This window comes from Dromiciops gliroides, chromosome 2, assembly GCF_019393635.1.
Source record: "Dromiciops gliroides isolate mDroGli1 chromosome 2, mDroGli1.pri, whole genome shotgun sequence".
Lineage (NCBI taxonomy): Eukaryota > Metazoa > Chordata > Mammalia > Microbiotheria > Microbiotheriidae > Dromiciops > Dromiciops gliroides.
In genome coordinates, this window is record NC_057862.1 from 344,418,186 (window position 1) to 344,444,738 (window position 26,553).

Consider the following 26,553-nt stretch of genomic DNA (forward strand, 5'->3'; position numbering starts at 1 on the left):
AAGGAACTGGGATATATCAAACATAGCAATTACATTTACCTTGAAAATTAGCATCATCCTTAATGGTAGCAGGCACTACCTATCTAAAAAACCTTTCCATGTGTTTCCAGAATCCTTATGACTAGTGAAGATGGCACACATCATAAAGACAGAAGTGCTTTGGTAGTACAGTAGGCAGAACACTCCTATTGAAACAATGGCTTCAGAAAGCACGTGGGCTGCCAGCATAAGCCAGCCTCCATGTTTGGGGGGGAAAGGGGGGCGGTGTTACTTGTGCTCTTGCTCTGACACCAGGCATCTGTTCAGGACTTTCTCTTGCTATTCCCAGCCTCAACTCAAGCATAGCTCAATTACAGGGTCCAAAGCGTCAAGTCTCCTCCCTTTAGAGAAAGTTGTCCTGGTGTCTCCTCTTCACTGTACTAGTGAGTAAAAAAAAAGTAGCTAAAATGTGTGTATTGTGTATCAGCAAGTCAACTGGCTAGCCCTACTCTAGTGCTGAACTGCCATGATTATTCATTAATAACATGAAAAATACATGTGCATCCACACTCCTTTACCATATATCTTTAAATGCCAAAATGATTCCTATGTGAATTAAATTTAGATCACGGTCCTCTTTCATGTAAGACGATTCATATAATGCAGTCATTAATGCTGTGTCATCAACCTCACATAAGTAGTTTTCACTTACTATTATTAAATAATGTCTAGACAGTGAGCATTTTTATATGTGTTATTAGCTAATTTTTTCCCATTTGGCACAATTCAAAAATGCAATATGTCAAGTAACTAAATGTTCCTAAGCCAATAGAACTGTTACTTGGCTAAATTTGTCAAGAGGGAGGCGGAATTGTTCTGTGCTTTTGGATTGTTGATTGTGTAAAGAAGTCTACGTTTTCTATAGAAAAGCATCTGAGCAAGACATTTTAGCTAATGAATCAAAATCAGATATGTTGGTCATTATTGGCTGATTATTACTCCATCTGCTCTATGCTAACGTGAAAATCAATTACTGTGTCTCTTTCCCACTGACAGCGTATGTTGATCGGGCTGCAAGAGATCTTCGAGGGATTGCCTTTGCACTGAACACAAAGACCAGCTACACCATGCTGTTTGACTGGATGTATCCTTATTACCCTATGACAATACCAGCTCTGTGCACAGAGGGGTACCAGCCCCTTGCATTAGCTTAATAGTATGACACAGTAGGGAAGAGGAAACAAAGCTAAATGAACTAATGTGTAATCAGCTAAAAATTACAGCACAGTGGCAGCAGTGCAGTTAACTGTGAATACAGCATTGGAAAGACAGCGCAGAGAAGTCACCTTTTTTTGGTGGTATTAACATTGATAACTTAGGAATCACACTTAAAAATAATGGTTTACATGCGTATTATGTGGAAAGCCTGATATATATATAATACAGAAAAGAGAGGACCACCATTTGGTTTTTTAAAAAAGATTAAAATCTCTACTTCATCTCAAGCAGAAGGCCTAGGAGGAAGCATTTTTATCTTTTATCTCATGACTGGTGTAGGTACTAGCTCATCATGCTCAAGATTTTCATGACCATAAAAATATTAATGGAATTAGAAAAAGGAGATGATAAGGAATTCCAGTAGATTCTTTGCCAATTCCCAGCACAGTTTTGCAAAAAGAATAAAAAAAGACAGCAGAAATTTGAAACAATAACCAACAAATGAATTCCAAAAATAAATAATAGTCTACTGTCCATCATATAAAAGTATATATACCTTCATTGCATATTAATATCCTCATCAGTAAAAAAAAAATACAACAGTTCTATAGTTTTAAAGCTAAAGTATTTTTGGTGTGCATACTCATAATTTCTACTTTTGGAACACCCCTTCCCAAAACTTCCCTGGTTATCCAAACTACAAAAGAAGATACTTAACTTAAAGAGAAAACAATAATCTTTTCTTCAACCACAAAGATTATAGTTATAGTTATGGTCGTAACTCCACACATAAATGACAAAGGACTTAATAATACTCTGGGTATATTTCAATAAAAACTCTACATTTTAAAAATAATTTCACTTTAGATGTAAATATATAGCTTATTTTTTGCTTGTTATCAAAATATTTTGGAAGCATTATATTCATATAGGAATAGAAATGATAAGAATTTTTCCCTATCGTTGAGATATCCTGTATGTTTGGACACATAATATGCATGTACAAAGAATGTACAGTCAGATATGGAGAAGCTCGTGACATTGCCATTGACTATGAGGAATGCCTTTAAATTCTCATATTCTTTCAATCTCCCTAAGTATGCCAGCTACCACTATCTTCATTCTTAATATTTAATAACTAATGAGCACTTTCATTTACTTCAAAATATTAAATCTGTTGTGTCAAGTATGGAACTGATATTGATCTTGAAATTAAAATAATAGGGCATAAAGTACCAAATATTGATAGTTGGTTATTCAGTATCATTAGCCAAGAGGCATATTTTCAAACAAATGGACCTCTAAAAACCTATTAAATATTTGTACATAGTAAGAACCTTCCTTTAAGCTTCAAGAGTGGAAAGATAATCTTATGGCAGACAAAATCTTGTTTATAATATGTGATAAGATGTTTTAATATGATTTTAATTAAGCTTGCATTTTATTTCCTCACAGGTTTGTATTTTGGTGGGGGGAGATGTATGAAGGTTTTTTTTGGTTTTTGGTTTTACAGTGGCACTTTGGAATTTAGCTTTTGTCCAGCAGATGGCAAACATGAGTAGAAAGAAATTCTTAATACTTAATGTTTGGTTTTTTGACTGAAAACCATTATTTCTCAGTTTACAATTTTTGATGCCATATTTTTGTTATTGTTAGGGTCAGGGGTCAGGGGTAAAGTGTCAGTTATTCAGAAAGCTGTGTTAGATTGCCAAATGAGTGGTTTTGAACCTGCCTTGGTTATACTAATTGAGTTTCAGTAGCAAATCAGGCTCCTTGGAAAAAGGCCAAAGGCTTTTCATAATTGTATTGACAACAAAATGAATATGATAAATGGGTGTTCATTCAGTTGAGACAAGATTTATAGTTTTCCTTTGGGCAAGGGATGAAGAGCAAATATTTATAATAATAGGAAAATTTGTTTAAAAGTTATATTATTTGATGATTTGAAAAGCTTTATTAAAATATTTCCAAATACTTTAAGCAGTTTCAGGTGATAAAGTACAGGTTCTGCCCAAAGTATTCTAGTAATGCAAAATGAATAAGTATATGATAAAAAAGACCACCACCTGGATATGAAAGTCATTTATTCTTCCTGAAATATTGATATGTCAAACCGTCAGTGATGATTCCCACATTATTGCTATGGAAAGTTTATTTGCCTTTATCCACAGAAATGTGTGTTCTTTAATTTGTTATGCAGTCTTTAGCATGCAGAGGAAACATCCTGTCAGAGCATGTCATCTTATTGTAAAATCGAAAGACATTTATTAATGGGGGTTATTTGATAAAATGCTGGTTAAGCTATTTAATTCAAAAACATTTCTAGAAATGTTAGATTACTAACTGTGTTCACAAAACTACACCGCCCTCACTCTGTCCTTCCAAATCTAAATCACTTGAAACTGCATAAGCACCATTTTGATAAGTTGTTTACACAGTTCAATAAGTATGAAATAGCTGACAAATTTCCATTGCTCCCAGATGAAACGCTGTAGTCTTACCTCTGTTGAAGTCTTGTGTAAACTTTTCTAAGGTCATAGTTGAACTGAGGCAATGAAGAATCAAAAGGAAAATTGAAAAAGAAAGTAAAAAATATGTGTTCATAGAAGAGAAGTGAAGTTTTCTACCACCGGAAATCTTTTTGGAGGGGGGAATTCTCAGAATCTGGTCATGAGAGCAGCCAAGCCTGCCAGAAGTTTTGATCACCATCAGGAGAACTCCAGGACCACCTGGGGAAGTCAGATTGCAGGTTCTTCTCTTCTTTCTCTCCACTATGGGATGTGCATCAATATTCCCTACAGCCAATTTTTTAAAAATAACTTTAATATCTTTTGTTTTACATCACCTGTTTCCCAATGCATCTCTCCCTTCTCCCCCTCCAACAGAGCAATCTCTTATAACAAAAGAATTTAAAAGGAAGAAAAATAATAGTTCAACAAAAGTGACCAAAAAAAAATATGACTGTATATGCAGTATTCTTCACCCATTGTTCCTCCCTCTGAAAAGAAACTGGTCAAAGCACCTTCTCATATCATCTTTAGAATAATACTTTTAATTCTACTACATTTAGTTTCTACTATTTGTTATTTTTCTTTCCATTTATATTTCTATAATATATATTGTTTTCCTAGTTCTACTTACTTCATTTTTCTATCACCTCATGTAAGTTTTCCCATGCCTCTCTTTATTCATCATGTTCATTGTTTCTGATAGCACAGTAATATTCCATTGTATTCATGCACCATGTTTATACCTTTTAGCCATTCCCCAATTGGCCTTTTACCAGAATTCTAATTGGAATCTTGAGACTGATCAGCCACTCCCCTTCCACTGTATCAAACACATCCCTTAATCCTTCTTCCCATATCCTTATTATTTTAGACCAAGTCCCTCAGCACAATTCACTATATACTTCCTTCTCCCGGACTCTCATCCTTATCCCTACCCATGAAATCTTGCCGACTTGAGTTCTACATAATCCTTGTTTTCTTTCTAGCAGAAGCTTCTGCTGTGTCCTTTGGAACCCTTTTTTTTATTATAGAGATACTGCCCTACATTCTCCAGATTTTGCTCACTATCCTATCTCCTTGTACAGATAAGACGTACACACAGATAAGTAGAAATGCAAAGTTATAATGTGCCAATTGCTTATAGACTAAAAGTTAAAGCTATGCATTTATATTCTGATTTGTATTGTGTTTATTGATTTACATGTGTATCAACTGCACTAGATCATAAGTAGGGACTGTCTTATCATGTATCCTCCCTATAGTGCATTTTATATTGGAGTTACTTAATAAACATTTATTAATATTAACCAACTTCACATACTTTGCTACATTGATTAACACTTCATGCATAGAAAGATAGAGTAAATGACAGGGTTTCTGTATTGGTAGAAAAATCTCATAATATCATGAGAAGATAGGGTAGACACTAATGAACATATATGATGAAAAATAGCCATTCAGTCAACAAATATGTATTAAGTGCCTATGGTAGCATAGACAATGCAAAAATTAATAAGGCATGGACCCTAAAAATCTAAGTATGGATGAACAGAAATAATGTACATACACAAATGCCAAATGTTATAAGACCAAATGAGACTTTGATACTTTGCTGTTTCTACACGCTTTTGGTTACTCATGGTAGTTGATCTATATTGGTTATACTACAGAGGAAATGGCAGTAGTCTGTGTCAGTGTCTATTCTTTTTTCCATTTCCCATCAACAGTTTGTTTAAGCATGTTAGGTTGGAGTTGGCTCAATTTTATTATTTTATTTTATTCTTCTAAAAATATTCTTCCTTCTCTACTCTGACAAGGCAGTGGTCTGCCTATACACAAACAACTGATATAGCTATGACTTCAACATCAGTAACTAATATTTTTCTTTCTGTTAATATGTAATCAGATTTCTTTTCTTTCTTTCTTTTTCTTTTTTTCTTTTTTTTTTTTTTTTGGTGAAGGCAATTGGGGTTAAGTGACTTGCCCAGGGTCACACAGCTAGTAAGTGTCAGTGTCTGAGACCGGATTTGAACTCAGGTACTCCTAAATCCAAGGCCGGTGCTTATCCACTGCGCCATCTAGCTGGCCCCAGGTTTCTTTTCCATGATGTTCTTTGGTAGTCTGTATATTCATGCTTTCTTGCTCTTTTCTTGAAGAAAGTACTCGTAATATACACTCATGAGGCTTCCTGGTTTCTCTCTAAACCTTTGGACTCTTCTTACTTCTGAACCATGTTTTCCAACATATTTTTCATCATCTTTCTCCATTTCATAAACTCTATTGCACCAGAATCAACAAGTACTAAAGTATATGTTGATTTAACTTGGAAGGGTTTATTAACATCTTGGAATTTCTCCTCAATCTTGCAACAGAAATTGGCTTTTAAAAACTGCAGCTATAGGTAGCACAGTGGATAAAGCACTGACCCTGGATTCAGGAGAACCTGAGTTCAAATCCGACCCCAGACACTTGACACTTACTAGCTGTGTGACCCTGGGCAAGTCACTTAACTGTCATTGTCGCCGCCAAAAAAAAAAAAAGATTATATATATAGGGACAGCTAGGTGGCACAGTGGATAGAGCACCAGCCCTGGAGTCAGGAGGACCTGAGTTCAAATCTGGCCTCAGACATTTAACACTTACTAGCTGTGTAACCCTGGGCAAGTCACTTAACCCCAATTACCTCACCCCCCCCCCAAAAAAAAAAAACTCATTTGGGGCAGCTAGGTGGCTCAGTGGATAAAGCACCGGCCCTGGATTCAGGAGGACCTGAGTTCAAATCCGGCATCAGACACTTAATACTTACTAGCTGTGTTACCCTGGGCAAGTCAATTAACCCCAATTGCCTCACCCCCAAAAAAAAAACAAAAAAACCTGCAGCTATTTTCATGCTGATTTCTTTTGCAAATACTTATCATGGAGCATTGCAATATGAAATGACAAAATGTCCCATGAAGTGATGTTTTGTTGCCTTTGGATGCACACTAAAACCAACTACATCAGATTCTTCATTTGCTTCTGGAAGCAGAGCTTGTGAACCATCTTTCCATTGAGCTTTTGTCTTTTGGTTTCAGTTTCACTGAAAATGTCAAAACTGATATGATTCGGTTCCTCCAGTAATGTGTCTACACCTTGGTACCTGACAAGGATCTCACATTTAGTATACTAACAATATTCATATACTAAGCTAATGTTCATATCCTAAAGACAGTGATTCTCAGTACCCTCTGACCCCTTATTTCTGCCATACTGCAAAAGCAGCATACGACTGAGGAACATTTTGTATTTTTCTTCTTTCATGAATTGCCATGACCAAAAACCTTTATCACTAAGGAGCCAACCTGTTATTATTAAGTTAGGGCCGTTCCCTAGAAAGTGAATATAGTCTTTTGCTGGGACAGAATTAAGAACCTTTCCAGTATAGTAACAACTAACATTTAACACTTTTAAGGTTTACAAAACATTTGATGTACACTATCTCATTTGATTCTCACAAGATTCTCATAGCTATATAGCTGTGGATATGTGTTTTGTGGATCATCCCCATTTTACAGATGAGGAAACTGGAAGTACCAAAAGGTTAAGTGACTTGTGTGAATGAATGAAAAAACATACCAAGTACTTAATATGTACCAAACACTAACTCCTTGACTTTTCAGCACTTGTTATGAGTACTCACCATCTTTTTGGTGGACATAGCCCAATATAACATGTATAAGATATGAATACATAAAATAAGGAAACTGTATAAGCCTTATACGTGTGTATATATATCTACACATACATACACACATATAATATTCCATGGTGCCATTACTAGGCCTGACACATAGTAGGCCCTTTATAAATGCTTATGATGGAGTGATCCTTTATGTAAAATTCAGTCTGTGAATTTTTTCATCATAAACTCAGAATCCAAATCTTTGAAAGGACAGGACACATCACTTCTCATTCCTTTACTCCTTACATCCAGTTACCAAGTTGTGTCAGTTCCATCTCCACCACATCTCAGATGTATTCTCTTCTCTTTGTGTCTATGGTTACCACCTTTGTACAGGCCTTCATAATCACTTACTTGGTGTTTTTCAGGTTTCCTAATAGGCTGTCTTTCCTCTGCTTTTCTCACTCCAATCTATCCTTGATTCTGAATAATAATATTTTACATGTAAATATGATCATTTCACATCCCATAATCACCAATAGATCCCTTTATCCTTTGAGTCAAGTTCAAAATCTATACTACTATCCTCCATACGTTCTATACTACAGACAAACTAAACAGCTCTGTCCCACAAACCCACAGTATGTTCTCAAACATATGTCCCCTTACTCACATTCTTCCCAAACCCTGGAGTGCTTTCCCTTCTTCCATTCAGCAGGTGAATTCCTAACGATACTTTTAAAGCCCAGCTCAGGTGCCACTGCCTTCAAGAAACAAGTCCCCCTTGCTTTGTAATTTTGCATCACATAGTAGGTACTTCACAACCAAATACTTATCGATAAATGTATTTATTGTGTTGCATGTAGCACAGACTGATTATTGAACCAAATGTGTCTTCCCTTTGATATATGGGACGTGCATACAAGATGACTTTGTCATTCAGCCTTATAACTCACTGATCCCATACTTTCTGAGAACAGCAGCAGGAACAGTGAGTGATTTGTGCCACACAATTATGTGGTCATCTCTGATGTGACATATACCTACTGGCTCTTACACATCAAGCATCCATTAACTTCAGCAGATTCAATGAGGAAAAAATAGCTTTGGAATGGATCTAACCTGGAAAGGCTTTTTCCAATTCAAAAAGCATTTATTAAGAACCTACTATGTACAAGACAGCTAACTAGAGCCAGGCCCAGAGTCAGAAGAATCTTCTTCTGAGTTCAAACCTGACCTCAGACACTTACTAGCTGTGTGATCCTGGGCAATTCACTTATCCCTGTTTGCCTCAGTTTCCTCATCTGTAAAATGAGCTGGAGAAGGAAATGCAAACCACTCCAGTATCTTTACCAAGAAAACCATAAATGGGGTCACAAAGTCAGATACAACTGAAAAAATGACTAAACTACAACAAATGTACAAGATGCTGTACAATGCAAGGAAGATACAATGATGAAGCTACAGATGTTTTTAAAGATACAGTTCCTGCCTTCAAGGAGCTTACAATCCTATATAGACATTATCAAATACAAACAAATAAATATAATGCAAGGTAGAACATGGCAGGGTCAAGAAGAGATCCAGAAAAGGCATGCTAGGAAGGTTTGGGGAGGTTTGCTTTAGATGTGAGCGATGCAGGATGCAGAAGGTGTGGTGGTGGAGATCTATTCTGTTATAAACTAGCCTCAGAGGGATTCTGAATTATTTTTGTTATAGTGAAAATTTTGGTAATGAATACACTTAGAAATCAAGTAGTTGGCATTCATTGAGGCCGTATCCAACAGTTCTCTGAAAGAGAGGAGCTCTGAACATAGTAGAGGGAAGACATTTTATGCTCCAGGGACCTGAGAACTTGGCAGTAAGTTGAAAGTGAAAGAAAGGGCTTTTGTGTGTGGCTTAGGATATTTGAATTGGGAAGGGAAAATTACTTTTCACTCAGTTGTACTGTTAGGTAGTATTTTATTTTATAGAAAGAGGTTGTTACAAAGGACAGTAGCCAAGAAAACTTTTGTTATAGTACACTAATCACTATAAAAACTCTTTGTAACTGTACCAACAATGTTGTTTGTTATGACTTGCACTGAATTTAAGTGAGGGAGGGCTGTGCAAGGTCACCAACCTCACTCCTCCAGAGCTGTCTGGGTCCAGTGGCAAGATATATATCAGGAGGACTGAGATGGCTCTGGATGTTTATAGAAATTGGGTCAAGTGACTTGCCCAGGGTCACAGAGCTAGTAAGTGCCTGAGGTGAGATTTGAACTCAGGTCCTCTTGACTTCAAGGCCAGCACTCTATCCACTACACCATCTAGCCTCCCACCCAACAATGTGCTGCTAACCATCAGCAGCACTTGGAGATAACGTGGTTATTTGTATAACAAGCATTTAGTGAACATCCATTATGTATACAGTCTTTCTTGTAAAGACATTGGCAGCAATGTGATTTTACTTGTTCATTTCCTTACTCTGTAACCTTGGACAAGGCATTTCTTTCCTAGGTTTCAGTTTCCTCTAAAAAAAATGAGGAGCTTGGATTCAATGATCTCTAAGGCCCTTTCTAGCCCTAACATCCTATGGTTCCATGACTCTGTACCCCCAAAATCATAAACACAAATCTATTTCCAAGATACACAAGCTACAGAAAATAAGTAATTTTTAATACAGTCAAGATAGTATATAACAAGACTGGAGTGGTACAGTGGATAGGCCTCAGAATACAGTGATCTGGCTTCAGATCCTACCTGTGATATTACTGGCTGTTTGCCATTTAGTCTTTCAATACCACAGGCAGGGGGCAGCTAGGTGGCACAGTGGATAAAGCACCAGCCCTGATTCAGGAGGACCTGAGTTCAAATGCGGCCTCAAACACTTGACACTTAACTACTGTGTGACCCTGGCAAGTCACTTAACCCTCACGGCCCCACAGAAAAAAAAAAAAATCAATACCACAGGCAGCATCTTAGACCAAGGTGCCTTTTTTTAATGTTTTGGTACTATATTTCAATATAATTGGTTTCCTTTGTAATCCTACATATTTTATTTTCTCTATTTATATCATTCAAGAAAAATCTTCATCCATAGACTTCCAAAAGGGTCCATGAAACAAGAAAAAAAATTAGAACCCCTCCTTTAGAGCAGGGCTCTTAAACTTTTTCTATTTGTGACCCCCCTTTTGCCCAACAAATTTTTACACGGCCCCAGGTATATAGGTATATAAAATAGGTATATATAGCCTTTTACTGTTGCCAATTTTTCACAACCCCTACATTCAGTTATGAGACCCCATGTGGGATCACAACCCACAGCTTAAGAAGCTAGGATCTAGGACAGTAGGTTGAAGAACAGCTGCAGAGCTAGCATTAGTAGCAGGAGTTTCTCTCACCAGAGATTCCCTATGCCAGTAAAATCACAAGTCAATAAAAAAAATGTTAATAAATAAGTTGAGCATAGTAATTATTTCAGCACTTCAAAGATCATGGATTTTTCATCAGTATGGAGAGTCCCTCCACTACTATCAATTGTAACATTTTAGCATTTTAGTGTCATCCATCTTCCTAAGTAACTGCACCAAAAAGTAATCACTCTGAGGCTAACCTATTAATGGGCTTCTATGAACTTAACCAGTCTGGCCACAGACAACAAACATGTTTGCATTCCAGAAGTGTCCTGTGAATCAAAGCCAGCCTTACTGGCCCATAACTCAGCAACCCTGCCCTATTCCTATTTAGAAAATTGGGGCATTTGCCTCTCTCCAGTTCTTCAGTGTGTCCTTTTGTGCATGATCTTTAAAATAGTTTACATCTGCTAGGTTTTAGCATACCTGAAAGTGTAGGTCATCTGGGCCAGCTGACTTGAACTTTTCAAGAGCAACTAGGCACTCCCCTACTGGCTTTCCCACTGATCTTGAGTATCAATCCCTCTTAGACATTTTTGTTCTGTCATTTCAAGTGAAGATAGTTTTCCTTGGCAGAGAAAATACGCTGACAATAACCAAACCTCTCCACCATCTCTCTGTGACTAAGAATTATCTTTAGCCATCCCAAGCAGCAATTCTGTCCCTTCTTTGATCTTCCACTTCCCCAAAATAAAATTAAAAATAACTTTATTGTCCCTAGCTTGACACTGTTTTTAGAGAATTGGACCAAAATCTGATGTTTTTTATGTTGACTACCCTTGAATCCCATCTCCTGTGCCTATTTCTTTACTCTCTAAGTTGTTAGTGAGTTTCCTGTGTGTCCACATTGTTCTTTACAGACAATTCCTGTGTTCCTCCTCACTGGAATTGTTTCCCTTTCTTCAGAATTTCAATTTTTTTTAGCTTCCATCCCTCCTGAACTGACCTTTCCTTTGGAATTTTAGTCTATAGAATCCTAGCAATCCTTCCTCTGCACCCTTTGAAATCTGCTTTGCCAAAATCTAAGGCACAGGCCAGGCTGGCTTTTCTCTCCTCTGTCAAAATTCTAGAAGGGAAAACTCACTTCCCTCTGGATGTCTTCACCCAGATGCCCCATAGACGTCTTAAAAGCAGGATATCCAAAACAAAACAAAAACAAAAAACTTACCCCTCCTCAGAAATTCCCTGTTTTGTCAAAAGCACCCTCATTCTTTCAGTCACCTCATTATTCAACCTAAGAATCATCTTCAGCTCTTCGCTTTCACTTCCACCCTCTTCCCATATATAAACAATTGCCTACCTCCTCAGCATATCTCACATCTGTCCCCTTCTCTTACCTCACACACCCACAACCAGGCTAGGCCAAGCCCAATTAGCTTCCTGCCAGGGCCCCTGCAGTATCTCCATATTGGTCTCCCAGTATTCTGTCTCCCTTCTCCAGTCCATCCTACATAACTACCAAATCAATATTCCTAAAGAATCTATCTCACCATGTCACTTCCCAATTCTAGCAGTATCAGTGGCTCTCCATTACCTTGAATATAATATATTTTCTCTTCCGTTGGGCATTTAAAGCCCTTTGCAATCTCACACCTGTCTTTCCAGACTAATTTCATGTTGTTCTCCCTCATATACTATATAAACCAAAGGACCCTCCCTACTGTTTCCTGTACATGAAATTCCCTCTACAGATCTCTGCTTTTGCCAACCTGTTCCCCATCTCTGGAATGTTCTTCCTTCCCATCTCTTGGAACCTTTAGTTCCTTCCACACTTCAGCTCAAGTGTCATCCCCTTCAAAAGCCCTTTCCTAAATGTCATAGTTTTTAATGCCCTTCATCACATTGCATTTATTATATATTTTTATTTGCTTATCTTTTAACATGTTGTAGGATTTAAGTAAGCTTCCTAAGGGTGTGAACTGTTCTACTTCTATATATTTATACCCAGTGACTAATATGGCACTTTTTACATAGGAGGTGTATGATAAATGCAGATTTCTCACCAGACCAATACTCAGAGTCTTTCCAGATGGACAAGGCCTATCAGGGCTTTTTCTGGTAAAACCTTCAAGATCCCTGGGTCACCTCCAAGCCATAATGAGTTACATAATAATTAGTTCAAAACAAATCTTCCAGGTGTTCAGTGAGAAGAAACTAATTATGTGTTTCACCAAAAAACTTTACAATTTGAAGAGGCAAAATTCATCTCCTACATAAGAAAATGTCACCACAGAGAAGATGAGAATTGAAATTCATTGGTAAAGGGCAATATCATTAAACTTTGTGTTTTCTCAAGAATTACAGAGTGTACTTCCCTCAAGGAACTTGCTTTCTCGCCAGAGAGACTCAAATGTGATGATTAAAGGGTTATCTGTTACAAAGGAGCCTACTTAAACCAAAGGGTTTAGACCTCTTAAGATTCCATTTATTTTGTCTCATCTGTCTGGATGTTGAGTAGCTCTGGTGTTGTTCCAGTCATAGCATCCTGTAAATATGGCATAACATTATTAATGTGAAAATCATCAAGAATGTATTTACTCACTGCATACTTTGCTAAGTAGGCTTGGGATCCACAGGCAAAAAGAAGTAGTCCTTGTCGTCAATAAGCTTACATTCTATAACAGGAGACAGACTGTCTATATGCCAAGTACATACAAGGTGATTAGAAGTCACTGAGTGGTTGTTGAGCAGAACTTTGAAGAAACCAGGGATCCTAAGAGGTGAAGGTAAGGAGGGAATGCATTCCAGGCATGGGGGATAGCCTGTGGATAGGTAAGGGGGTATAGGAGAGGCACTGGAAGTAGAATATTGTGTGTGAGGAACAGAAAAATAAAAAGACTGATTTGGCTGGCCCTGGAATGTCTTAAAGGGAGAACGTGTAATACAGCTGGAAAGAAAGGCAAATTGAAGCCAGTTTGTGCAGGGCTTTACATGGCAAACAGGGGAGTTTAGTATATGATCCAAGAGGCAATAGGGAGCCACTGAAGTTTATTGAGCCAGGGAGTTACCGGGTCAGAACTGTGCTTTAGTAACATCACTTGACAGTTGTGAGGATAGATTTAGAGAGAGGGGAGAGACTTGAGGTAGGGAGATCAGATAGGAAGTTATTATAACAGTCAGGTGAGAGGCTCTGAAGGCCTAAACTAGAGTGGTTACCCTCATTACCCTGAATAACCTTGGCCAGCATCCTCTGATGCAGACCTGCTCAGTCCTTTAAGTAGATCTGGTAATCTAGATACAATGGTTATATTTACCCATTGGTATGTAAAATAGTTCAGAGATTCTTCATTATAAATTCAGTGCTTCCACTTCATCGAAAGGAAGGATCCTATTGGATAGAGCAGGTTTCACAAGTTGATTATTGGGCTACATGTGTGTGCATCAGCATCTTCCTAAGAGGCTCCACTTTCCTCATATCACAAGTTTAGTTCTCTAAAGGCAACTGTAAAATTAAACTCCTGGAATGCGTTCAGATCCCCAACCTGTAACCTGAGTCTAGCATTCACCCCAAAGCCCTTTTGACCTTTCTGTTTAGTAGGTCTCTACTCCACTTTCTAATAATCAGTCATTTTCTTAGTGGCAGTCACCTCTGTCAGAAGAATATTAGAATTGGCACCAGTCTCATTCCTCACAGAAAGGGTAGCATACCTTATATCCGCTGGCCTTTTCCTATAGTGAATGCAGAGCTCACAGAAAAGATGATGTCCTTAATTCCTTCCATGATACCTTGAAAAAATGCATGGGTTTGCCTGTCCTGCTTTTACATGGGGCCATCTTGATCTCTTTTGGTGCCCTCAGAGTTGGCCCTCTCTAAACATAATGTTGTTGTTTTATTCATTGTACCTGTATCTCCAGAACCTAGCACATAGTAAATACTTAATAAATGTTTGTTGATTAGTAATCATCAGCAAGAATGCATCTTAATCTCTCAATCATTTGTACTTTCAAAAACCTATGTAAAACATTTTTCCCACCTATGTCTATCTAGCACTAACCCCAGATTTTTGGCAATCAGGTAATGAGACAACTCTATAAAGCAGATGGTCAATTCAAGGGGGGGGAAATCAACCCAACAAGTTATTTGACATTATATAAAATAAGCAAAACAACTTGAGTTGATTGAATTTTTTACTTTGCAAATAAATCATTGTTCAGATAACAAGAAGACAATCTTAGTCGGTCATCTCCAACCACAAGTATAAAGGCCAGTAGCCTCTGTACTTTTTATGGAAGGGTGTTGCTCTAGAGCATTTGGGTTTTTTCTGTATTTGAATTATGGGTATTTTTATGTGAAGCGCTCCCTGAGGCTTTATACCAAAGAACACAGTTAAAAAGAACAAAATAAATAAGTCAATAGATCCAGTCAAAGATACAAAGCCCTGCTTTCAAGATGGCAGCATAAAAAGCAATTGTGCTTTGATCAGTTCACAAGAAAAAGATATACTTGAGATCACTGACATTTTTTTAAAACCCTAACCTTAAGATTTTAAGATAATGAAATGAAAGTTTGTGAAAATTCCCTGAGGTCTTTTCCATTTTCCCTCATACCTTCACCCTACCAGAATGATCTGCATGATGTCATATAGCATGATCTAGGCCAAATCAACACTTTCACCAAAAGCAATCAGAAAACGAACCTACCTTCGGATTTTTGTTTTACCTATCCAGATACATACTCCCAGAAATTATTAACCAAACCTAACTTTTTAAGTACACTTTTTTGTTCACCATCTTTACAGGTTTGTCCTTTCCCATCAGTGTTGTTTGGCCTAGACTGTATGCTTCTAGGAGGCCAGAGCATGATGTATGTAGTTCATATTATATAAACTTCATCCACATCAACTTGTTTAGTAATTCTTTTGATGGTAACAGTGATCATGAGTTTATTCATAAAGTAGATCTGGCTGATTGCTGGATGAGTTGATTTTGAGTTTACATTATGCTTCCTCTCTTTTTAATAATCCAGACATGTTTTTGTTTGTCCTCCTAGAAAACTTGGACTAAGTTAAGTCTATTTTCCTATACTAGAAAACTTATCACTTGCTGCCTTCCTACATTGTAGTTGGAATAGGAGCATTTTTATCAAAGATAGAACAGAACATTCTCTTTTATGTTATACAGAAAATAAGAGAAAATACAGTTCGCAGCAGAGAAGCAGTATGGTATAGTGGGTAAAGGACTTGGCCTTGGAGTCAAGAAAAATTGGGTTCATGCTTTCCCTGATATGTACTAACTATATAACCGTGAGTGAGCCACAGAACCTCTCAGCGAACCAAGCCGTTTGTTCAAGACTATACATTACAGAAAATTGCATTGGTAAAGGAAGTGTCTGCAACGGGAGTTCCTCACAGTCCAAGTGTTTTCAATGGTTGTCCCCCATACCTGTTTCTTTCTCCCTCTTCTATTTCCCTGGCTTCCTTTACACCTCATCTAAAGTCCCACCTTCTGCAAATAGATATGTATTTAGGAAACTGATGTGTAATAAATACCATTGCCCCTAAAAAGTGATTCAATTTGAGATAATGATACTTATTTGACAAGTGTATTCTTTAGCTTATTTTATAAAAGCTACTCAGCATACCTTCCTATTCTTCAGAAGGCTATTGAGCGATGGTACCAAGAACCTGCATGTACGACTCCCATCCTGAAACTAATGGCAGAACTAATGCAGAACAGGTAAGAAACAGGAGTAAACTAATGGCTGTAATCTGCAGCCTGGCAAACAATCTTTGTTGAAGTTGAAATTTAACTTATGCTCAAAAATGAAAGATTGGGATATTTTCCTTCCTATGCCTTTGAATTACTTATTAAGAAGAAATATCTTCCTGGATTCAGGAGGACCTGAGTTCAAATCTGGCCTCAGACACATGATACTTACTAGCTGTGTGACCCTGGGCAAGTCACTTAACCCTCATTGCCCCCACAAAAAAAAATAACTAATTAAGTTATATTAATTTCCCTAATAAGCATTTGTACATGCAGCAAAAAAAAGTCCTTTATACTGTGAACATTAACATTTTCCAGGGTATGGAGGTTTTGGTTGGGGTGGGGGGTGATTAATATAGAGATAACTGGAGGAAAAAGAGGAATGGAAGGAAGGAAAGGAAAGAAAGAAAGAAAGAAAAAGAAAGAAAAAGAAAGAAAGAAAGAAAGAAAGAAAGAAAGAAAGAAAGAAAGAAAGAAAGAAAGAAAGAAAGAAAGAAAGAAAGAAAGAAAGAAAGAAAGAAAGGAAGGAAGGAAGGAAGGAAGGAAGGAAGAAAGAAAGAAAGAAGGCTATATGGAGGTAATAGGTAATAGGCAAATGGACATGTGTATAAATAACCACTACAGGTGAAAAATACTACAACTATTTTACTGCATGTAAAATTGAATTTCAGAACTTAGAGATACAAAAGTCTAAGCACCTCATTTTACAAATGGGGAAATTAAAGCAGAGAGAAATAATTCTCCTGAGGTCATGAGGTGACAGAGCTGGGAGTAGAGCCAGGACAGCATGCTTCATACATTTGTGTGATTTAGACACACATATAGTTTTTGTTTAGCCAATTATAACACTTCTCAGTATCCCCTGACCTATTTTGTAATTTGCATGGCCCACCAGATATTCAAATGTTGTCAATATAAATATCAACAAAGGGTATGGCTGAGTGAACAGGAGAGAAAAAAAATGTAACATGATAATTGGTATTACCACTTTAAACTATGTCATTGTGAATGTGGCTAAGCACCAAATTACCTGTCACTTAGCCATCCTGTTTCATCAATTCCGCTTTGTGAGCTGCATGTTAGAAGAGAGATGTGCAGACAAGGAAGGAGCTTAGGTTGGGGGCTCTAATTTTCTATCAAATGCTGAATTGTCTGAGCAATAATTCAAATATTTAACTCTGAAACAAGCAAAAAAATCAACAGAAAATGTAAGTATAATTCCTTTAAGGCTTTAATTTTTTAAAAAACTAGCTTCATTGGTTTCTTACAAATGTTAATGATAAATTGACTATATTTTCTATTGTAAAACCTAATCAATGTTTTGTGCTCAATTAAATCTCAGTATTTTGCTCAATCAAATAATTACCATTACTTATCATTAACATAAAAATTATATAAAATAAATCTAATAATTGAGGGGGATTCATTGCTTTTATATTATACTGAATTTGGATTTCTGCTTTAAAATAATTTACAACATTATCTTGGTGCTCTAAGACCTTGATATGTGGTAGAAATAGATTTTCTGAAAAATAAGAAATCAGGCTGTAAGTCTATAGTCTGGAGAGAGAGAGAGAGAGAGAGAGAGAGAGAGAGAGAGAGATGACACACATGGATCTTTTCTTTAACAAGGAATTTCATCTTGTAGTTAAACTAAAAAAAAACATGCACACACACATATATATGCATACACATATTTCTTTGCATTTCATTAGATAAATACACAAAAGACAACAGCTAAGAAATCTATTCCCAACAATGTCACTTTTAAGAAAGATCTCTGCTTTTACCTTAATTACTGTAAAAATTCCTTTTGGTTGAGTTCTTCATTTTAATTAACAATGTATTTAAAAGTTTTGTGTTTTTTTAAATGCCAACAAGTACAAGAATGTAATTCACAGCAGCCTAAAACCAAGTGATACAAAATAAAGAAAAGGAAATGCCAGAGCAGCATGTGGAGCAACTTTCCATATTCAAGCTGGTTTTCACTTAGTGGAATGAAGGGAAATGACAGTATTCTCTTTAGAGAACTTCTGATGTTGGTGCCTCTTTTCTTGACCTGTGTACAACCCAGACTGCAGTCTTCTCTAGATTCTGACATGGTTAAAGTATGTTACTAAGGTATCAAGTGGTTCATTATGCAAGTATAGTATTGAAGAGAGATTTGGGTTTTACATCTGTCACATTTGGATCTGTGAAAACGACACATGCTGTGTGCAGTGTGGATTGCATTCAAGGTAAATAAAGACACAGTATATAGTTCTCACTCGTGGCTAGATGCACATACACCTGTTTGCATTCATTAACTGAAAAGCATTTGCATACAATTTAACCTGGGGATGTCCACGTTCCCAAAGGTGGTAATAGTGGGAAGAAGCCAATGTAGTACAAGCAGGTAAAGAATAAAAACAGAATTTGAATCACTGCATTGAAGGAAAATTTTTAATGTTCTTTTCTTGTAACAAAGTGAAAATGAGAGAGAGAAGGACTCTGACAATTTGGGAAACTGAGACGTAGAGGCAAGTGTTTCTGAAGGTTAAAAATGATAGAAATATTCTGAGAGATAGAAAGTTTCGGATTTTTGTTTTTGTAGTTGTAGCAGTATTTACGGTCATCAAAAACACTCCTCTTTCAACATCCAAATTAAGGGACAGACAAGAATTTGATCACTGAACCAACAAATGAGTGAGGGCAACTTCTCTCCTTATGTGCTCCCTTTTCTTTAGGGAGAAAATTTTGCCAATGTTTGTTCAATTGAGGGTCGATATTTATTTATTCAACAAATAATGACTTGTGTTGCATACCTAGTATGTGCAAGGCACTGCACCAGGTATTACATGTATTATTCAGATACTTAAAAAAGGGTGGGGGAGGGTATCCATGCTGTTACTGCAATACTCTAATAGAAGGAAAGGTTGGGCTTTTTAAACCTGTATCTCTTTTCTTTGTCTTTGCATGTAGCCTAATTTGGAGACATTATTTTTCAGGTCCCAGCGTTTGAATTTTGATGTATCATCTCCTAATGGAATTCTTCTCTTCAGAGAGGCTAGTAAAATGATTTGCACTTATGGTGAGTATCTTTTTCCATATTTGTCTTGGCAGTATAACTCTTTATCTCTCTTTGGAGGAAAGAAAGATGTTAGTTATCTTTTTTCTTTGAACCTTCGCATCTTTATGGATTTGTGGAGTAGGTAATAGGAGTGCGAAAAATGGCGTGCCCATCATTTAGGAATCAGGAGAAATAAGCGGCTTGCCTTTAACCACAAATCATGCGAGGCCAACGTGCTGAATCTCCCGTGGATAAAACGGCAGTGTTGTTGGGCAAAGGGAATGCACTAGATGTAATACCTGAAAGTTAGTGGGACATTCAGAACTGTGCAGTCCAAGGTAGTTTGGGGTTCATTGGATCTAAAAACCAACACCAGTACTGAAATTTGAATAAAATATTTCAGTAAGTGATGTGAAAACTCTAGAAAGTCCCATAAAGGTCAAGGAGTTCAAACCCTTCATTTTCTGGATGAAAAAGAAAACTGAATAAAGCCTCATAGTGGTGACCTGATTTGCCTAGCGAGAGGGCAGATCTGTGACTAGAGCCCAGATCTCTTGACTCCCAGTCCTGTGATCTCCCCACTAAACCCAATGAGTACCCATCTGCAAAGGGCATTGTACAAGGTATCCCAAAAGGCTTAGTACAAGGGGCAGCTAGATGGCGCAGTGGATAAAGCACTGGCTCTGGATTCAGGAGGACCTGAGTTCAAATCCAGCCTCAGACACTTGGCATGTACTAGCTGTGTGACCTTGGGCAAGTTATTTAACCCCAACTGCCATACCAAAAAAGAAAAAAAAAGTCTTAGTATAGTTTTAAGCTATTAAGGCTTTAAAGTGCACTAAGATTTTTATCACACCCTATATTTTTAGTAGCTTGTTCAGTTTTTGTTTTTTTGTTTTTGTTTTTGGTTTTTTTAGTGAGGCAATTGGGGTTAAGTGACTTGCCCAGGGTCACACAGCTAGTAAGTATTAAGTGTCTGAGGCCGGATTTGAACTCAGGTACTCCTGACTCCAGAGCCGGTGCTTTATCTACTGCACCACCTCGCTGCCCCTTGTTTATAGTCTTATGACAGTAACCCCCAGAGACAATTTTATAGTCCAGAACTTCAGGAATGTGATACATTTGTAATCCTTTGGTCCTTAGCCGTATATCATGATCCTTACCACTTGTCAAGTCATACAATTTCATCAGTCAAAATCTCAGCAAGTTTTTTAGTACAATTGGAACATTAGCCTCATCTTTAGTGTTAGACAAGATAAAAAAGAGCATTCTGCAAAGGAAATGATATTGTCATCTTGTCTCCATCTTCTTTGGTCACCCACTTTATGCACACATCCTAACAAGCAACTGGAAATTCCAATTAATTGTGTTGAATTTCAAAAGCCCTCTTCAAAATTTTACCTCTTTCCGAATACTTAGAAAAGTATTTCACAAAATTTTGCAAACCCATTTTAAGTGCATGTGAGTGGGAACAACCATAAAAATGCTATTACTTTGTTTTTAGAAGGAAAACAAATGTTTTAAATTGTTTTTACTGCAGTTCAAGACACATTCTGGGACTTGAATTTGTATGTGCTACAAGCCTCTGTGTTAAAAAATGCTTAGATGTAATTACACATTTGATTTGTAGTGTGTGGAGGCAGTCAGAGTATGAAGAGTGCAGAAAGCCTTTATTTAGGACAGGAGCAAATGATTCAAAGTAAATCTACTTTCTAATAAACTTGTCGCTCTCTCTTATTTCCATCTGTACAAATAAGTATGTGGCCACAACTTTTGCATCTGTTCTCAAGCATACTCAGTAGAAGATTTAAACAATAATACCAGGGCAGCTGGGTGGCACAGTGGATGGAGCACCAGCCCTGGAGTCGGGAGGATCTAAGTTCGGATCCGGCCTTAGACACTTGACACTTACTGGCTGTGTGACCCTGGGCAAGTCACTTAACCCCAATTGCCTCACAAAAAAACAAACAAAACAATAATACCTCTTAAAGCTAGAAATGGATACATCTTGAATAAAATTAGCTATGCTTTCAATTTATATTTAATCATAAACTTCCTTACGACAGAAAGGTGAATTAAATTGTACTTGGGCCACAAGCATATTTTATCCTCTCAACAAAACTATCGTAAGGTCATAGGAATATAGCTTTAGCAGTATACAAGACCTTAGAGATCCAGCCTTTTTCATTTTATAGATAAAACCCAGAGAGGTTAAGCAACTGGCCCATACTCACTCAGGCAAGTGGCTGAACTAAGATTTGAACCTAGATTCTCTGACTCAAAATTCAGCACTCCTTCTACTGCACCACTTCTGCTCCCATTTCCTACTTTAGTCTGCTATATTATGGACTACAGAACTTAGTTATCAATGCTTCTTGCTGGGATGGTACCAATACTCTATTCACTATTAATCTGTCACTGCTGTTCTTTCCTTCTCAATTCCCCTCCCCTATTTACCACTACTTTCCAAAGTTGGTTACAATTGTTTGCTTATGGGTGTCAATTCTTGATAATTATTGCAACGGGCCTGGTCAAGCCAACAACCTCTTCTCTACCAGGAGCACAGGATACCAAGACATGTCCCATAGAGCAGTTATAAGTAGATAACAAAAGCTAGTCAGACACTCATTGAGATGTCAGTATTTCAGTATTTCCTCAAGAAGTCTACCAGTTGCAGGGGGTGAGGGGGGTAAGGAGGGTGGGGGTGGGAGGTAGGTGGCACAGTGGATAAAGCACCGGCCCTGGATTCAGGAGGACCTGAGTTCAAATCCAGCCACAGACACTTGACATTTACTAGCTGTGTGACCCTGGGCAAGTTACTTAACTCTCATTGCCCCACCCACCCAAAAAAAAAAAAGTCTACCAGTGAAAACTAGGAAGAAAAGTAGAAACAGTATCACTTGGAACAAGGAAGACTCAACATGGAAAGAAAATGCAGTTCAATTTAGCCCCTTCTATATGCTCGTCACTGAAGATAAAAAGACAATGAAAATAGTCTCTGCCTTCAAGGAGCTCACATCTTACTGAAGAAAAACCAACCAAGTACTTCTGATGACAGATCTGAAAGCTATTTCTGGTTGATTAGGGAGACTGGAAAATTGGGGTGAGCTATCACTGTAAGCTCTTAGATGGTGGCAGCCAAGGCTGATCTTCCATAAAATTGTCTACTTTGGGCTTTGCACTTCAGGAAAAAATGACCTGGAAGGATGGAGTTTGAAAGTGTGAGGCTAACGTGCACAGGAGAAGAACCTCTACTTAGGAGTTTAACAGTGCCTACTTAAGATTAAGATGTGGGGGGGGGGGAAGCAGCTAGATGGTGCAGTGGTTAAAGTGCTGGCCCTGGATTCAGGAGTACCTGAGTTCAAATCTGGCCTCAGACACTTGACACTTACTAGCTCTGTGACCCTGGGCAAGTCACTTAACCCTCATTGCCCTGCCCCCCCCCAAAAAAGATTAAGACAGGACTAAGGAGCACCTGTTGACTTTTTACTCTGAGTATGTTCCCAAGTAGAACTTAGTGTATTTGACCTCTCCTTTCTAAAGAAAGCAAGAAGTTGTATGGATTGCCCAGAAATTGGGAGGGAAAAGGATCTTGAGGCACTGATTTTTTAAAAAGGGAAATATTTCCTTCAGGCTTAGTTGGGATGTTGGGAAGGTCTATCATTTTATTCCTCCCTTGCTAAACATATAAAATGAGGGTAATGACTTTTCCAAGTGCTCATGGAAGACTATTAAGTACTGTTGAATTCATGAAACTCAAAATTCTTTAGATGATAGAAGCTGAGTTGTGACTGCTGTCACTATTTCATAATACTACAAGTGGTTTGGTGTCTCTGAAGAACAGACTTAGGTGAAACAGGATAACTCTTCAGATATGTGTAAGGCTCTTGTGTGGAAGAGGTGATTAATATAATTGATGTGGCCCTAGAAGGTAGAACTAAAAACCTCTAGAAATCACTACCAGAGCCGGCAGAGAAGGAAGGTGTGAATCTAGACAAAATTGCTCCCCCCTCCCAAACTATTATTAGAGAGGGCAATGAGAAGCACATGGTGATTTTAAAGCATCAGCCCTGGATTCAGGAGAACCTGAGTTCAAATGTGACCTCAGACACTTGACACTTACTAGCTCTGTGATCCTGGGCAAGCCAATTAACCCCTCATTGCTTGGCCCAAAACCAAAGAGAAACAACAAACAAACAAAAACTCTGACCATGGATATAATTCAATAAACCTATAAATCTTTGTCAAGTACCTACTTTTGCTAGGCATGCCACTAGGTGGTAGACACTCCCTCAGGATATGGAGTCTACATAAGACATAGGATTCATATAAATAAGTAAATATAATCTAATTTGAAGAGGAAGAGAGTATTAACAACCAGTGGGATTTCAGAAAGGCTTTCCATGGGAGATAGAATATTCTGTCAAGGGAAGGAAGGCAAGGATTTTAGAGATAGATGAGAAAGGAGTGCATTGTAGACATAGGGTACAGTCTGTGAAAAGACCAAAGGCAGGATGTGTAATGCTGGATCTAGGGAATATCCAGTAAGCTACCTTGGCTAGAACTTAATAAAAATGTGAATGAGAATAATGTGAGATGAGCCTGGAAAAGTAGGCTGTAGCCAAATTACGTAGGGCTTTAAATGCCAAGATAAGGTATCTATGTCTACAGGGAATAGGGAGCCGTTGAAGATTCTTGAGGAAGGGGAGGACCTGGTGTCAGATAATAACAATCCTACTACACAGGATTGTATTAAGATCAAATGAATTAATAATTATAAAGTGTCCTGTAAATCTTGAGGCTCTATATAAATGTCAGCAGTCATTTATTAACTTGTTCTTTTTGAGAGGCAGTGTGGTAAAGTGGATAGAACAATAGATTTGGAGTAAGGAAGACCTGAGCTAAAATCCCAACTTGGACATCTCTGGGCCTCAATTTTCTCATCTGTAAAATGCGGAAGTTAGACTGGATGGTTTATAAGTTCTCTTTTAACTCTAAATCTGTGATTTGGGGGGGATGATTTTGGCAGTTGTATGGAGGATAAATTGGAGAGGGCAGAAACTGGAAACAGGTGGACCACTTAGGGGATTGTATCTATAGTCCAGCCTAAAGGAGGTGAGCTTCTGAACTCAGATGGTGGCTATGTGAGAGGGAGAAAGGGGTGGATAAAAACAATATTGTAAACATGGACTCTACAAGATTTGCCAACTCATTAGATACAAGGGGTGAAGTAGAGGGAAGACTTGAAGAAGTCAGAGATCAGGTGCCGAAATGCCCTTTGGTCCAGGACATCAGAGACTCTGACAAAGTACAGTTTCCATGAAGTACAAAAGCTGGAAACTCGAATTGGGAGGGGTCCAGGAGAAAACTGCCTATAAAGGAGTAGGGGAATAGTGCCAAGTGGTATGGATGGAATGGGAGGGAGACAGAACAACAAGCAGTTTGGCAGAGAGAAGGCCAAGGGAGCCTCTACCGAGATGAAGAAAGGAGAAAGCCAAGGACCTGTGCCATTTAGTAGGGTGGAGGGAATAGAATCCTTTTTGTCCCCTCACTCACTGTGTTTCATCTCTAATTACCTCTCTCTCTTTCCACAGGCAATATTTGTATAGTCATTGGTTGGTAATACAGAGAGGGGGAGGGAGGTCTATCTTCTTTATATGCCAGTGGACAATTTGTTTTTACATGTTTAGAGACACCTCTGCCTCTCCGCTAGGAGAGACTGGCAGAAAAATAATACTTTCAATATGCTTTTTTATTTATCTACATTCTGTCATGATATACTTTGATGTAAGTTTTTAATTTTGCTTCAGCTTTCAGCTGTTGTAGCAGTTACAGCTCAGGGTCAGCAGTGAGGTTAGCCACAGTAGCACAAAACAATTTCCTGTTCTCACAGCCAGGTAACATTTGGATGAGGATTAAATTTTACCACATTTTCCAGTAGCCCGAGCCTATTATTTCTAATGAGTTTTAAATTGCTTCTAGAACATGTATTTCAAAACTTAGTGTTGTAATCCATTCAGCCTGAGCAACTTAATAAAAGAACATTTCTTTTTTAAATTTTGGTTAAAATGTTGCATGCGGTGTAATAAATGTTATTACTTTTGAAACCTAGTCCTCAGTTTTAAGAACTGAATGTTTCTTATGTTCAATTTCCATTTGCCTAATTCTTTTCCTGCTACCCTCTTGGGTACTGGCATCTTTGGTGACATCTGTTGGTTGAGGAGTGCATGGAAAGGGGAAATTAGAATTCTCTTCATGAAACTGGCTAGTGCAGACTTACCATTATTTCCTCCTTGGGAGCAGATGTGGACCCTGATATAAAAAAAAATCCAATAAATGAAAATCCCAATTTACAAAACTATTATTAAAGATGATTATCTGCTATACAAAAGGATTTAAATCCAGTTCCTTCATACAAGGGTCTCCCCTAGTGAATTCCAATTTTATTCAGTTCAATTCATCAGACATTTATTAAGGATCTACCTTGTGGAGAACATTGTGCAGAGTACCAGGGCTACAGAGACAAAATGGCCCTGTCCTGAAGAAGTTCACAGAAAGTAGGTTGCTATATAACTCTACAAAATCATTTCTATTATATACTTGGCCTTGGGACTCAAAAAAAAAAAAGATTTATTATGTTTATCAATGTTAATCACTTTCATTACTCTAAGTACTACTTGAAGGAAAACATAAAAGCAATACAGAATCTTAAGCAAAGGAAAGGAACCTTAGTTCCATCTAGTCCAACCTATACATAAAAAGAAATCTTCTCTATGATCTGTCTAGAATATAGCTTTCATTTGAAAGTTGTCTAGTCTTAGTTTAAAAAACTCCAGAGATGAGGAGTCCCCGTTCCTGTTCCACTTTTGGATGGCAGTAATTGGTAGGAAGTTTTTCCTTATTTTAAAACTAAATTTGCCTTCCTAAACTTCCACCTGTTGCTCAGAGTGCCAACTTCCTCTCTACAATTTCTACCTGTTGTTCTAGGATCAAGCCAAACAAAGCTAATCCTTCTTCCACATAACAGTCCTTCAA

General features: G+C 37.7%; 1 protein-coding gene across 1 annotated transcript in view; it reads left to right on the forward strand.

The window, feature by feature from the left end:
• RANBP17 (RAN binding protein 17) overlaps positions 1 to 26,553 on the forward strand; it is a 341,266-nt gene that overhangs the window by 260,900 nt on the left and 53,813 nt on the right. The window contains 4 exon segments of the mRNA XM_043990154.1: positions 1,036 to 1,048; positions 1,051 to 1,123; positions 16,332 to 16,439; positions 19,457 to 19,539. Coding sequence (XP_043846089.1) covers positions 1,036 to 1,048; positions 1,051 to 1,123; positions 16,332 to 16,439; positions 19,457 to 19,539 — 277 coding nt within the window.